Below are 16,214 nucleotides of genomic sequence, written 5' to 3' on the forward strand. Positions count from 1 at the left end.
TGATGATAATAATAATAATAATAATAATAATAATAATAATAATAATAATAATAATAATAATAGGGTAAAAGGAACAATAATAACAGTAAGCACATCGGACACTTTTCATTCAAAACTGAAACATATTATCATATTAAAGTTCATATATATCTTATATATATCATATTATAGTTAATCTATTATACAATATTTGGCAATTGACATCACAAATGAGAAGCTACATATCCTAATATAAGATTACTTGATACTTTGGATTTTTGTTGGGGTAAAACAAACCAAAATTGCTTCTGGTTTCAACAGGGCCTTTAAGAACTTCGTCAAACATGGTAAACAAATAAATTTAAATTCGACTCTTGCCTTTCCGCTGTTGATAATTTATGTTAGAGGCTTGCAATTTTTATTATTAAGTGCAAATTCTGTTGATGCTTCAAAGCAACGGATTTTTGTAAAAGGTATGCAAATATTTTATATTTGCATGTCTTTTGAAGACTTCATTGTATACTTTTGTGCCTTATCTTTTTCCTCCCACATTTTACAGGTAATCTGTTACATTCAGCATTTTGGTATGGTAGCATTGTCCATTTCAGGATCTATCTATTGTCCAGGTTCTTGATCCAAATTTCTTCCCATCCTATTGTCCATTTCATGGTAAAGCTGGTTCTTATTTTATTGTTTTGCAAAGGATTTGTCATTCCGTCTATTTGCTCAGACTGTAGCATTTGTAGCATTTAACAGGGTTGTATATTCTATGCAAAACAGAGCAGGAATCATAGCAAAATAGGTCACTGATTGTCCCAAAAAATTTATATTAATCAGCATCTTGAAATAGTCAAGATAAAAAATTGCCAAAATAGGTAAAACAGTAGACCAAGGGCATTCAATGCAGCATACTAACAATCCCTAGAAGCAATATAAAGAGTTATAAAGTCACGACAACTTCAACACACAAGTCTTGGGCATCCTATAAATCCAAAACCAAATTATTTAATTATACTATTGCAATATCTTCAAAGGTTCAGGTATCGTGTCGCCCGCATAGTTTGGTGCCACGCATTCTTCTTATCAGGAGACATTCTACTATATGGATATTCATTCTCGTCCGGCATTTTATTGAGGTCATATGACAGCATCGAGGCCTTTTGTTCAGTAGAATCAGCCTCTTCAGAGCTATCGGAGGAGACAACGGGCCTCTTTCTCCACTGAATCTGGTACCACCTCCCCCGTTTCTTCGGATGCCTCCTGAATCTGGGTTCGAGATAACCCTGACAGGTACATCATAGCCAAATATAGGTGTAGAATATTAGGAATTAGTGTATGAACATAATTATATTAATTCAACAACCAAAAAGTTGATAATCTTACGTTCCCATAGTCGTTCAAGTCCATGTTCTATGAGTTTGAATTCCTTTCGTGCTGCAATATCCAGTTCAACAACAAGAGTATTTTCATAGCGTACCTGCACAACACACCACCCAAATAATGTAGAAACATTTTTTGTAAAAACCTGGGACAATGTAATCCCTTACAATATATGATATATATAATTATTCACATCATTCCGAACCTAAAAATTATCATACTGGTGACTCGTCAGTTTATTACTATACATTTTTTTTATATAGTAAACAGATTAGATCGCAAAAAGGATATGGCATTAAAGAAAGAGTACACAAGTAACAGTAGCAAAATTTGGAATCTTTGGGTTCGCTCCTACTCAAGTCAGAATTAAAAAATTTACCTCATGCACACAGTTCAGTTTACGAAGTAAAATTAAAAGATATACCACCTTCAGCAATATCCGTTAATGATATATATATATATATATAAAGAAGCAAAGGTTAATCGCATGCATTCGAGCCCTTCTAGAAGACTCAACCATTTGTACTTTATAAGAGAAATTACTATTAAATAGAATAAGGATAATAAGCCTAAATAATCCCAGAATCCAGCTTCATAACAGGGTTGAGAATTTTCCATTATATATATATAATAGTTTTCATCATGACTTTATCTTCAGATAGTTTCAGAATTTCCTTTCATTTATTACACCCGCATAGATTAGAAAAGGTTTTTGGGTGCAATTTGACAATTTCTTAAGAAGAAAGACTTAAGAGAATATAATATCATAACCATCTAGCTAAACATAGCTTCTACTATAACTGGGCATTTTGAAACCACAAAAGGGTCAATATTATATGCTTGAGTACGACAACAGGGTCTATATTATATGCTATTAAGTTTCTTCTAGTCCACATATCTCATCAAGTTTATCTTGCTATACAAATTACAATTAAACTCCCCAGCCTCAATAGTGATTCGGCTTAATGAACCAAATTTAATTATAATTTTAGAAAGCAAATAATATGGTTTAGATATCTAGATAGAGAACTATTATATACGTTGATAAATAGCAAGGAAAAACACCACTATTTTACCTTCACCTCGTCAAGTATTTTCTGTGACTCCCACATTTTCGTACTTGTTATAAACTCAAACCAAAATTTGACCCGGTACTTTCGGTCCCAATGAAGCAATTCCTAGCATTTAAACATAACCATGTGAATATGGGTTTCATTAACAAATAAGAAAAGGATTTACAAAATTAAATTGGGCAGCAGCAAACAAACCCTCATCATTGAAGCCGGGGCATAATGAATGGCTCGAAAGAAGCGACTGTGTCCAGAGAAGGCATCCAACCATGATTGTATACGGGACTCTTTGAACCACAATTGCCTTGCAAATGAGGTTGCGACCTCCAACGAAGAGAAAGGAGACGCATCTATCATCTTCTCTGCGAACCAACGGCTTCTGGAAATGAGAAAGAAGTCTCTGCTCTCTAATTTCCCTGAAAGTCAACAGAGATAGAAAGAATGTCCAAGGACAGTATAAAAATGTGATTGTAGGATGACTTGAAGGAGAGGTTACAGTATTGTGAAGACCCAGTTAAATAACAGAGGTTTATATGAGAGGATAAGTTTAAAAAATCTAAGAAGTCTCAATCAATTCGACCTATTGTCTAACGATATGACTAACATACAATCCACTAAATACAACCCACTCTTTTAGGAATCGGTTGCCTCATCACAATCTTCAACCCCGTCGGTAATGGACTCCTCTAAATCGCTGTCTCTTGTCAACCGCAGGCCTTCGACATCAAATTCAGGCAAGCTAGTCATACAGGACTGTGGATGAAGGTCGACCTCGCAATGTTCATAGTCTTCCCCTATGTCAAACAAATCTCTTGGTTTCACATGGACTACTACACTCTATCCGCTCTCCACCTCATCCTCCACGTAGAACACAAGACACTCCTCAGATGCCAAAATGTACGGCTCATCGTCTTCTCGATCACCGGTGTGAATCGGTGTGGCAAAATTGACACAAGTGTGGCCGAAAATATCCTGTCGGATGCCTCTCCTCGACGTGGTATCCGCCCAAAGACACTTGAACAAGACTACATTGAATTGACCACTGTAATTTAGCTCGATGATGTCTACTAATCTCCTGTAATACGAGACACCGCCAACATCAACATTGGCATCCCATTTACTTGCATAACTTCTAGTATCCGAAGTGACATAAACCATGCTATTCTGTGTTTTCATTCCTTCCTCCCTCGACATGGTCCTAAATTTAAATCCGTTGACATTGTACACCTGATAGCGTTTGGCCTGAGCAATCGGACCGCAGGCAAGCCACTGCAACTCGTTCGAATGATTGGTGCTTCCAAATGTGACCTGGCATTGAACCATTAGAGGCAAGAAAGCATCAAAGGGTAGTAGGATCCTGGGATATTAAGATTACTATATGCCTGAGTCAGTTCGAAAATTCTCTGTGCACAACATTATCTATGTGAGACTGGGACCTTGTTTTACTTCACAATTTTCTCTTTGTGATGGCTCTGTACTCACTGTGCACACAAAAAGATACTTCAAGTTCAGTACTATCAATACCGAATTGGCTCACGGTATAATTTTGGAACTCAGGCTCTGTACGTACTCCAATAATTTCTCTACAGCAATGCAATTGACCAGTACATGACAATGTGCTTGAAGCTTTTCGGTTGGTGTTAGTGTGAAAAATGAAGCTGCCCCGACCGCCTTTCCAACCTCTAGGAACATGTTGGCAATCTCACTCGGCGGAGCATCGCTCGGCCGGTCGTCAACGCACGTCGGTCGGTTGATCCTAGTCTCGACGTTATCTAAGTATCTTGAACAGAATGTGAGGATCTCCTCGGATAGGTAGCCCTCTGCTATCGATCCTTCCGGTTGTGCCCTGTTACGCACGTACTGCTTGAGATGATATAGGTACCTTTGAGAATGTAACATATAAATTACTAGGTGACAGCTATCCTAATAAAATAGGCTGAGAAAGCTTAAGAAGATCGTTACCTCTCGATTGGGTACATCCACCGGTAGTGCACTGGGCCACCGAGACGTACCTCCTCGACCAAATGCACCATTAGATGAACCATGACTGTGAAGAATGAAAGTGGAAATATCATCTCCATGTGGCACAGAGTATGGACCACACGATCCTGAAGGAGAGGTGTTGATGATCTATGAATTTACTGCATATTAGTCGGAAAAAGGCTGATAAATCAGCCAAGACGGCGGACACTGGGGTGGGCAATACGTGTTTTGACGCAATTGGCAATAGATGTTCCATTAGAACATGGCAGTCATGACTCTTCAAACCAAATAACTTGCGTTGTTTTAAGTCAACACAGCGAGAGATGTTGCTAGAGTACCCGTCTGGAAAGACCACATTCTTGATGGTCCTAAGAAAGACATCCTTCTGTGAGTTCGACAGGGTAAAGACTGCAGCGGGATACTTTCCACCTTCAAGTGGCCACATATCATGCCTGATTCCCATCAACTAGAGATCTTTACGAGCTTTCAGGTGGTCTTTGGATTTACCGCTCTCGTTCAACATGGTGAATACAATGTTATCGCACACATTCTTCTCTATGTACATGACGTCAAGGTTGTGACGTAATTCGTTGTTCTCCTAGTATGGTAGATCAAAGAATACACTCCTCTTCTTCCAGGGTGACTCGTCTTGCATCACGATCTGCTGGCCACGTCTTCTTTTACTGCCCACCGCTTGCACCTTGCCCTATGAGACGGGCACACCCTCCAATTGTCTCAGGATATCCCTGCCAGTCAATTTGGTAGGTGGGGATCTATCCTCTACTTTACCATTAAATCTAATCCGGTCTTGTCTATATCTGTGATCACGATTCAAGAAGCACCGATGACCCATATAACACCATTTCTGACTGAAGGTAAGTCGCATAGTCTCGGCGTCCAAATTACACATGGGGCAGGCTCTCCCGCCGTACGTATTCCAACCAGATAAATTACCCAAGCCAGAAAAATCGCTGATAGTCCACATCAACGCAGCACGCATCTTGAATGTTTTCTTCTCACTGGCGTCGTAGGTATCAACACCGGCCCACAACTGCTTCAACTCATCGATCAGGGGCTGTAGGTATACATCTATGTCATTGCCAGGCATTTTAGGACCGGGAATAATCATAGAGAATATAAAGTTGGTTTGTTTCATGCAAATCCATGGGGGTAAGTTGTATGGAATAAGAATCACTGGCCATATTGAGTACTTTGAACTGAGGTTTCCATAAGTATTGAAGCCATCACTGGCCAAGCCTAAGCGAACACTACGCGGATCACCAGAAAAGTCAGTATATCTCATGTCAAATGCTTTCCAATCCTCGCCATCTCTGGGATGCCTCAAGAAACCGTCAGAGTTGGTGCCTCTCTTGTGCCACAACATGTCCACAGCTGTCTTGCTGGACATGAATAACCGCTGCAACTGTGGAATCAGAGGAAAATAATGAAGAACTTTCGCCGCCTGAGGTTTACCATTCTTCTTGACAACGGCGTTGATCCTTACTACAGAATTCTTCCTGGTCTTCTGCTTCCACCTAGATGCTTCACACCGTTTGCATCTAGACAGGTCGTGGTCGGAACCCTGGTATAGCATGCAGTCATTCGGACATGCATCTATCTTCTTGTACTCAATACCTAGCTTCCTTATGATCCTCTTGGCATCGTGCAAGGTCTTCGGAATCTGTTCATGCTCAAAGGCATCCCCCAATAGCTCTAGAATCAATCCAAAAGCCTTGTTTCTCACTCCACACATGCACTTTATATGGTACAGCCTCACCAGGAAAGACATCTTCGAGAATCTTGAACATCCCGGATATAATTCCTGCTCACCGTCCTTAAGCAAGTCTTGAAAGGCACGAGCCTCGTGACTAGGTTCATCAGATAAGTACGGCAACCCATCAGCAACGTCTCCAGCATGCCCATCCATGGGATCTTCATCCTCACTCTGCAGTCCCGGCAAATTGAATGCGTCGTGGATCATGTCATGCATTTGATCTCCTGAATTTATAGTGGGATCTAGTTCTTCCCTATCGCTGGGCCTCTCGTCTACGATCCTCTCACCGTGATGTAACCAAAAGGTATAGTTAGAGGGAAATGGTTTCATCAAAAGATGATCGTATGCATCTTCTCTAGTCTGGAAAAACGGGAACCCACACATAGGGCATGGACAATGTATCATCCCATCGGATGATGCATTGGAAAATGCGAAGTCTAGGAATATATTCAGTCCATCCCTATATTCTACACTACCTCGTGGCTTTGTAATCCAGCTCTTATCAATGTCTAAGTAAATGAAATAGCACATACAACTAGATAATTACTAAAAAAATACATAGAACTAAAAAAAACAAATAAAAAATGGGGTGTGTCAGGTGAACCAATAACAGTCTATCACAATTATGATATGGGAGAATACCATACGTAATAAACTCGACAATATATTACAAGTAAAACCATGTAGGGAGCAACGCAATAACTCTAAACGGAAACAGAAACAAAGTTGAGTGCATCCCAGATAACATGAAGAACATGAAAGGTATTGGGAAGGAAGCTTACTCATGTTTAAAATTCTGTGCTTTCTTAAAAGAATACTGGTAGAAAGAATTGTTGGTTCCAAGTCCAAAAAATGAAAAGATAAAGAAAAGCTACCTTAAAAATTGAAAAAGAAACCAAGAATAACTGTTAAAATTAAAAAATAAATAGGTCAACAAACATAACTAAACAATGATCATGTACAGTGAATAGAATCTTTAAAATATCTCAAAAATGGAAGACAAAACAGTATTAAAAGTTAGAATTAAAAGAAAGTTAATAAAAAAGGGTTAAAATAACAACAATAACAGATGGAGGATAGATTCATAAAATTTAAGGATATATTACTCCTTGTATGCTTATAAGAAGGTCTTATTATAGTTCCCCTGCCATAATTGTCTTCGACCGTGTAAATAGAATAAATGAGTTTCAGTGAAAAAGAATAAATTATTAACCCCTCAACTCAATTTTAATATATCGAAAAAATCACTTGTAGCAGGTTTTGAGAAATCAATATTGTTCCTTTACTTGGAAAAAAAAAGGGCAAACAAGAAAATTTGGTTTTGAGCCATGGTAAGGGAGATGCTATAACATTAATAATTGTAGTAATAATAATAAAGAATATAGTTGAGTTCATTTGATATTTTGGCTTCATTTGCCCTGTAATAGAAAACTGTATTACCCAAGCAGGAAGTAGAAAGAGGATACTATGGTCAAGCGAAATAAATTGAAGTCAATAAAAAAAATGAAACTTTATAAGTAAACACGCAGAGTCCATAATATTTTCATTATTTTTCATACCTGGAAAAATACCCAAAATCCTATCTTATGTAAACCAAGTTCTCTATCAATAATTAGTATATAAACCAGCCAAGCTAGCTAGCTGCGGAAACTAGTTAAGCACTACTTTCAAGTTTCACATAAATAATAATACAAAGGAAACCTCTATATTCTGTTGCAATTTGTTGAACGTAATAGGTACCAATCAGTCAAACTAAAAATGGAATAGAGACTCATGTATCTATATGTTTGTTAGAACTTAGTAACTCCTCTTGACTTCAACATTTCATTCATTAGTCAAAGTTTTTAGAAATTAGAAAATGTCACCAAATATACTATATTATCAATTATCCAACAATATCCAAAACTCACATAATATTGCTTATTTCACTTTAATATTACTAATAATAAGCAAAAGATGCAGTGGTGAGAAGTTGTCAATGCAGGTAAGTATTGGTTATAACACATTTACAATATTATGGCTACATCAGGCTCAAATCCTTGTTATTATAACCCTTTTCCTAACTAGGAGAATGATCAATTCCACTACTCACATATGCAAAAGATGAATGGATGCAATATTAATAAATCAAATTTATCATAGTGAATTCAAATTTTTAAGCTTAGAGGCAGACCATAGATGCAGGATAGAATGCAAAGAGCACAATGGAGATCATTATGAAAAATGTAGCGTTTGTATGTCGCATAGTTCTGTACACGCACCTAAAAGGAATGATGACAACCACTTTGCATCTATATAGCAGGATTAGTCCAGAACCTTGTAACTAGATTAGTCTATTTTAATTTCACACTTTAAAAGCAACATACACAGGGAGGGGGTTCAGTGATGGCTCAAAGGCTAATGGGATTTTCTTTTCTCTCATCCAAACTATTGCTTGATTCAATCCAACTCACACGATTACCCTTCAAGTTCAACTAACTATATAAATTTGATGATCCATCGTAAGAAAAAGGGGAGGAAAAAAGCAACAATGAACAATCGATTGAGCATTAAAGAATTTGTAAAATTAAATCAATCCAATGGTATCAACATGCTTTTTTGTTCACTCAAACCACCCAACCTTGTTTCTCAGCTCCACACTCATCACACAAAGCGAAAAGTACTCTATCTGTCTACACAATAAGAGATTCACTCAAGGGTGAGAGATAGACGATATTAACGTGAACCAATCAAGTCTCAATACTGAATATAAAAATTAACAGAGCAATTCATCCTTGATGATCATGGACAGATGTATTATACTCTAATATTTGTGATCTTTTGGAAGATAAACTTGCAACCTGCTAATTAATCGTACTGAATGAAATCCCTAACTCGAAACAGCTTCAATTAACCAAAATTTATAGAACATATAGACAAATACATGTTCAGAACTCTGAACCAATAATGAAAACCAGAAGAAAAGCTCAATGTGGAAGAACAAACCAGTGAAAGGGGGAGGCAGCGATAGCTAGGATTTGCTCACGGTGGAGGATGGTGTCGCAGTTTCACGCACTACCGATGAGATGCTCAACTTCGTCGCCGGTGATAGAACCACGGTTGGCCGCTGCGCGATTCGACAGCCAAGACGGAAGCGCCGGGTGGAGCAGATGGTACGCCGCTCTGCTCCCGCTCGTGTTTGGCGCGCTACCAAAATCAAGTGACGGGTTTCTGCAAAATTGGGGGGAGGGGATTTCAATTAATGGCAGTAAGGTAAAAGGGGGAATTGAATTAAGGAATTGAAACTCACCTAGCGGCGTTTCTGGGTGTACTCGCGGGTAGGTTGCGCCAGATTTAGGTTGGGTGCTCTTCGCGCCTCTGCTCGTGCTTTCGTTCGCGCCAAGAGGTTAGGTAAAATAAGGAGGGTTGAAGATATATACACCAAATTCGCAGTGGTTCGGACTGCACGGCCACTATCTAGGGGCGTTTTGCGGTACCTGCCAGACCGCCGCTGACCTCTGCCGGGATCTTCTCAACTAGCAGCATTTTTGGCTAGGGCCGCTGTTTCTCCGCCGCTAGGCTCCACCTCTGCTGTAGTGAAACCAAAGACAACTTAATATTACATAAATCACTCAACAGAAAATATTACGTAAATGTCTTTATACATATTATTATATAAATCGAATTAGCTAAAGTCGAATTATAAATTATAGTAGTAAATTGAATTAGCATATATCGACTTAGTAGAGTAGTAGCTTCGATTTATTATGGGACGCACATTGTTTTGAGATAACCCATTGTAAATCGATATAACCTTTATTGATTTAGTCCATAGTTTTGGCACATAGTAAATCAACACACTCTAATTCGATTTATATATATATGTCCTTTCAATGTAAATCTACACACTTTAATTGGATTTACGTGCAAACCTCTATATATAGAATTTGAATTTACTTGTTTCAAATTACATTACACCACCCCTTCACAACGAAAAATCCAGAGGAACTAAGGCAATCTATAGTAGAAGAGTGACACTGCAAAAATGGAAGACAACCCAAATTGAATCTATTGGTTGGATGAAATCACTCATATTACTGGTAGCGTGCACAAAGAGGTTAGTAAATAAAATTTAAATTTTTTTATTTTCTTTAAGAAATAAAAAATTGTTAGTGATATAAAATCGCTTGGAACTTGATTATTAGAATTATTAAGATCTTTAAACTTCAAATAGTAGTTAGAAATGCATGTTGGATAAGGGGTTTCTAAGTATGTTGACGAGTAGATTTAACAGGTACGGTTAGGGTTTGTGAATTTTTATCGTTAGAAGTTTAACGAGGTTAGAAATTTTGTTAAAATTTAATTTAAATTAATTTGGTTATCAAGTATTAGATTAACCAGGCAGTAGAATATTAGCAAGAATTTAGAATGATTTAATTTATTTAAAAAATTGAATTATCAAATGTTAGATTAACGAGGCACTACAACTTTTGTTAAAAACTAAAGGGTTTAGTTTTCCGTCATAAATACTAGATTAATTATGTTCCGATAGAATTTAATTCAATTTTGGTTAAATTATTTTTTTATTAGAATTATCCAGTTTAGGTGATTTTTTTTTTTTGTAAAGTGTTATGGTTCTAAGAGAATTATTGCATTGTCATGCAACCCACTGTTGTATCACGAGCATGAGGAGGTAACATGCTATGCCCTTAGACGATAGGATCATGCCGTACCTGCAGATAGCTGGCCTGACTCATCTCGCGAGGCTCAACAACCACTGGTTTATGTTGGATGAGCCATCAGTGAGTGCATTTGTTGAGAGATAGTGTCCGGAGATGCATACATTCCACCTGCCGTCCGGGGGAGTGCACGATTATATTACAGGATGTAACGTATCAGCTAGGGCTCCAGATCTATGGACAGTACGTTAGTGGATGTTTGACGGACTTCGAGCGGTACATCGACGGCGGTCATCCAGCATTAGCATGGTTCGATGAGCTATTGGGTGTGTTGCCGCGGGCGGACTGCATCGACGAGTTTACTGTGAAGTGCACTAAGATGCAGGAGACATTCAGTTATCTTCCTGAGGATACAAACGAGGAGATAGTTAGGAGGTACACGAGAGCGTACATCATGATGCTATTATTGACGCAGCTCTTCGATAGTTATAGTTGGAGGACATGGATAGTTATAGCTGGAGATCCGCCGCTCTGTCGTAGTTAAACGGTGGTGATGGTGGAGGTGATAGAGGTGGTGGTAGAGGTTATGACAAAGGTGATGGGAGTGAACATGGAGGAGGGTACGGAGGCCATGGTGGTGGACACGATGGTGGTATGGGTGGTGGTAGTAGAGTGGGAAATGGTAGTGGTGGACGTGATGGTAGTTGGGTGGCGGTGGTGGAGTTGGTGATGGTGGTTATGGTTGCGGTGGATATGATAGTTACAGTGGTGGTAGATTATGTGGTGATGGAGGTGGCAGAGATCCCGGTGGAGGGTTTGGTGATTATTTTGTTGGGTGTCCTAGCAATAACACGGCAATGCATGATAGTAAGACGTACATTATCCCAAGTGAGATGCTATCCGACTTGCTTGGTAGTGAAGACCTTGACGCGGAGTTCTGAGGGTCACGCTTCTTTGAGGAGATTAGTGTCATCATGCAGGAGGATGATTTGGCACGACGCAAACCTCAGATAGGTGGATCCCAGACACCTCTAGATGTGGATCTCAATGAACCTCCTACTGGGCCTATCGATGACACATTTTCGTTGGGTGGGACCCCGCCCTCTGCATTCGCTACACATACACCAAGGCATCTCGGTGTGTCAACGTCACATGAGTGCATACCAGATGAGATGGAGCATGACGGCGACAGAGGCGAGGATGAGGTACCTCTAGCGCAGAGTCTACGGCAAATCAGGCGCCCCCGCCGTTGCTTCATAGGATCGCATCTCTGTTGACTGCTTCATGTTAGGTCATTCGTCTTGGAACATGTTATTAGATTTTATTGTTTAGTATATATAGTTTTCAAATTGTTAGTATTACATGTGTGTTCATGTTTCAATTAGAGTTACTTGTGTTACATGTTATTTACATTTCTTGGGTGCGCAAATAAGAATATTGAGAAGCACATGTATGTCAGTATGTTTACAAAGCACATGTATGTTGTATGATATTTACATAATGAATTATAATAACATGGTATCATAACACGAGTCAATAACACGCAACAATAATAAGACATAAAGCAACAACGACTAAACATTACACTAAACATCAAGGCTAAACATCAAGGCTAAACAACAACAATACTAGCATCAACAAGACAGTTACATTACACTGAACAAGACGACTAAACAACAATAAGACATTTCATGGTTACTAACATTAAACTAAATAAGCCCAACCCTAGACATAGGGCTGGCAATGGGTAGGGTAGGTTAGGGTTTGGACTCTACCCTAACCCTACCCTACCCGTGGGTTGAGAATCTCTCAACCCTAACCCTATCCGCACCCTAAAGTTCTAAACCCTACCTTACCCTACCTTACTCGCAGAAATATCAAATTTTATACATATTAATAACATAAAAAATAAAAAATTAATGCTCTAAATTACTAAATTAACTAACTAATTTAGTGGTTGATCACTTATTGTAAGTCATTATATAAGGGAGGTTGTGGGTTCAACTCTCACTTCCTTTACTATATACCTATTTTTTAATAAAATATGTGTTATATATGAGGTGCGAGTAGGGTAGGGTAGGGTACACCCTAAACCCGTACCCTACCCTACCCGCAGGCATACCCGGACTGTACCCTACCCTACCCGCAGCGGATCGGGTAGCCTACCCTACCCGAGCGGGTTGGACCGAATTGGGTACCCGCGGGTAGGGTATGAATTGCCAGCCCTAGACATTACTGGCGGAAGCAGAACCAAAACTAACTCCTCCCTATGGACACCTCATACGTGTGTGGCCAGGCTGTCCGCAAAGGCCGCACTTCTTGGGTCTGTTCGTGTCAGCCTCATCCATTGTGCTAGTAGTCCTGGGCCGCCCTTCAGACGCACGTCTATTGGCGGGATTAGGGATGACTTTTGGACCGTCATATAGTGGCCAAAACTCCTCTAGGATTGGAGGGGTGAACCCCATCCGATAGGCATTGAACACCGAGCTAAGGCGATACACCTGATGGACATAAATTGTCCAATCAAGATGTGAGTATGCACAACACGCTAAGGCATAGCAACATGAATAATGAAGTTCCTGGAAACACCCGCAATCACAGGTGTGGTCCCTGAGGGACACTCTGTAAGATCCAAGTAAGAAGCTCTTTGTTGGCGTGGTCTCCGCTGTAGTGAACTTAGAATTATCCCTATTATACAAAGTCATAGTGAAACACCTTGAGGCCTTCAGATTAGCCTCGATTGCCTATATCAGATGCTGACTAAACTGCTGCCCTGTTCCTAACTGTACCTCTGCCTCTCTTTCTTTGCGAACAAACAGTTCTGCCAATCTTTCATAGGTGGACTTTGCCAACGAACAAACTGGAAGATTCTTTACACCCTTCAGTATCGAGTTTACACACTTGGAGATGTTCGTAGTCATATGCCCGAACCTCCGACCTTCATCTCGATGCTGAGTCCACTGCGCATAGTCAATTTGATTAGTCCAGTTACACATTGCAGGGTCTTCAGAGCAGAGGATGTCAAACCAATAGCCAAACTCGACCTCAGTCTTTGCATAAGCAACATTCACTAGAAACCTCCTAGAATCCTTGCCCTTAAAACTCAGGGCAAAATTCGGTGTCATGTGTCGGATACAAAATACCCGGTATACAATATGTGGACATCAACCCCCATCAAGAGCCTCTAACGCAGCCTTGATACCATTGTGCCTATCTGATATGACTAGAATACCCGGTTGAGGCGTTATATGCTGCCGAAGGTGGGATAGGAAGAATGACCACGACTCTGCATTCTCACCCTCCACAAGTGCAAATGCGACAAGGATGATATTGGAATTGCTATCCTGAGCAATCGCAACAAGCAGTGTACCCCTGTATTTGTCGTACAAGTAAGTCCCATCGACACTAACCAACAGCTTATAATGTCTGAAGGTGGAAATAAGCATGCGACTCATCGACTTTCCCAATCACTCGCACAAGACTCATCCTCAACACTACCCGGCATCACCATCTGCACACCTAGTACCCATCGCGACAACTCATTATATGACTCTTCCCAATTTCTATAAATCTGAGACATGGCCTTCTGCTTAGCCAACCAAACCCTCCTTTAAGTCAGTCTAAAACCGAAATGTGCCTTTATCACATTCAGCAGTACCTTGATTGATACGACAGTATCAACTTTAATTATAGGCAGGATGAAGGCCCAGATCACATGGTCATCAAGCATCCTGTGATCACTCGATATTGACGTGGTCAGACAAGTATGAGGTCCATTATACCGTTTTACCTCCCAAATACCTCTGCGCTGGTGGAGACTGATACGAATCAACCATGTGCATATGTAGCCAAATTCCTTACACTTCCCATAGTACTTGTGATAATCGAATTCCAACACTTTGCACTCAACTCCACGATGGATGCTATAAGTCGTCACGCTTAAAACGGCCTCCTCTTTATCTTGAAACTACTGACCGACTTGGAACTCAGCTAGTCCTCATGTATCTTATATATCTATGGCCCCAAATCCAATAGGTACGCCAGCTATCCCCTACTATCTCATGGCATCCAAATCCAAAGTTGAAAAGTGTGAGGGGTATTGCTGAGTTCCTGAACTAGTCGTTCCACTAACCCCAACTGGATTACTCCTCGCTATGTCATCATCACTATCTTCAGCAATTATGGCGGGCTCCACATCATCATCATCGTCATCATCCATCAGTATATCTTCCACACCATTCGATGCTCCACCCTGTCCAAAAACTGGTACCACATCAGGAGTACCAGCCATCGCAATCGAAAGCACATCGAAGGGTCAAGTGTCACCTCTTTCTTTGTCACGATTACGGTTTAGATCAGCTGCAAAGGACGGGGGCAACCAAAACTGCCTCAGGTACAATCACGAGCACAGATGAAGAGGCACCAACAAACGTTGAACTAGAGCAGGAAGCTATTGCTGAAGGTTGAGGATTCCGGTTCGAACCTCCTGTACTGCAGACCACATCTACAAGCTTGGCCAACAGCTCAGGGGTCCTCGCCTCGGGAAACTGCCGACGACAATGGAACAGAACTTGCAAATCTTCGTCACTGCCTATGACGAATGAATCGTACTTCATATCATCTTGCAACACGGAAATTGGAATTGTATAGAATAACTTCTCCACCCGTTTCACGCCTTGTATTCCCAATTTTTGGATTATAGTATTCTAAAACTCGAGAAACTCGTTGAAGGTTTCAGAAAAATACTAAACGGATCCTTATCAGTAATTTTAATTCCAGAACGTGTTTTTTTCTCAATCGACTCTCTATACTGCACCAGAACTAAAAAACTATCATCACTAGTCATTGTGACTTCAACTCTAATGAATACGTAACGTTCTGATTATGGTTATATAGGAACCAATCCTTTGTAAATTGAATTAGCCGAATTCGATTTATATCACTTGTTGAGTATCATAGTAATTCGAATTAAGTTGACTCGATTTACTTTGGTTATTTCAAACAGTAAATTGAAATAAGGTGATTCGAATTACTTATTCATCCCTACTCCTTATAAATCGACCAAGTGATTTCGATTTACTAATAGTCTTAGTAAATCGAGTCTATCTCATTCGATTTACTTGCTTATTGGGTAATTCGATCTTACCTAATTCGATTTGTATTGTACACTTATTGATCAAGTTTTTCCGCTACCATTTATATAGATCTGATTCTAAAAAAGAATATGCATGTAACTTTTTGAGTGTTAGAATTTTAGTGTAATATTGAGTAACATTTATATTGTTTATGTGATTCACCCTATATATAACTAACCATAATGTCCCTCTTATTTTTTATAATATTATTTTTTTTTAATTTTCATTTAATTTT

General features: G+C 39.6%; 2 protein-coding genes across 2 annotated transcripts; both read right to left on the reverse strand.

The window, feature by feature from the left end:
- Nucleotides 5,119-6,717, reverse strand: LOC107607831. The gene has a single exon (XM_016309732.1). It carries the CDS (start codon nt 6,715-6,717, stop codon nt 5,119-5,121), a length of 1,599 nt encoding a protein of 532 aa, XP_016165218.1.
- Nucleotides 13,112-13,549, reverse strand: LOC107607832. The gene has a single exon (XM_016309733.1). It carries the CDS (start codon nt 13,547-13,549, stop codon nt 13,112-13,114), a length of 438 nt encoding a protein of 145 aa, XP_016165219.1.

This window comes from Arachis ipaensis, chromosome B07 (assembly GCF_000816755.2).
Source record: "Arachis ipaensis cultivar K30076 chromosome B07, Araip1.1, whole genome shotgun sequence".
Taxonomy (NCBI): Eukaryota; Viridiplantae; Streptophyta; class Magnoliopsida; order Fabales; family Fabaceae; genus Arachis; species Arachis ipaensis.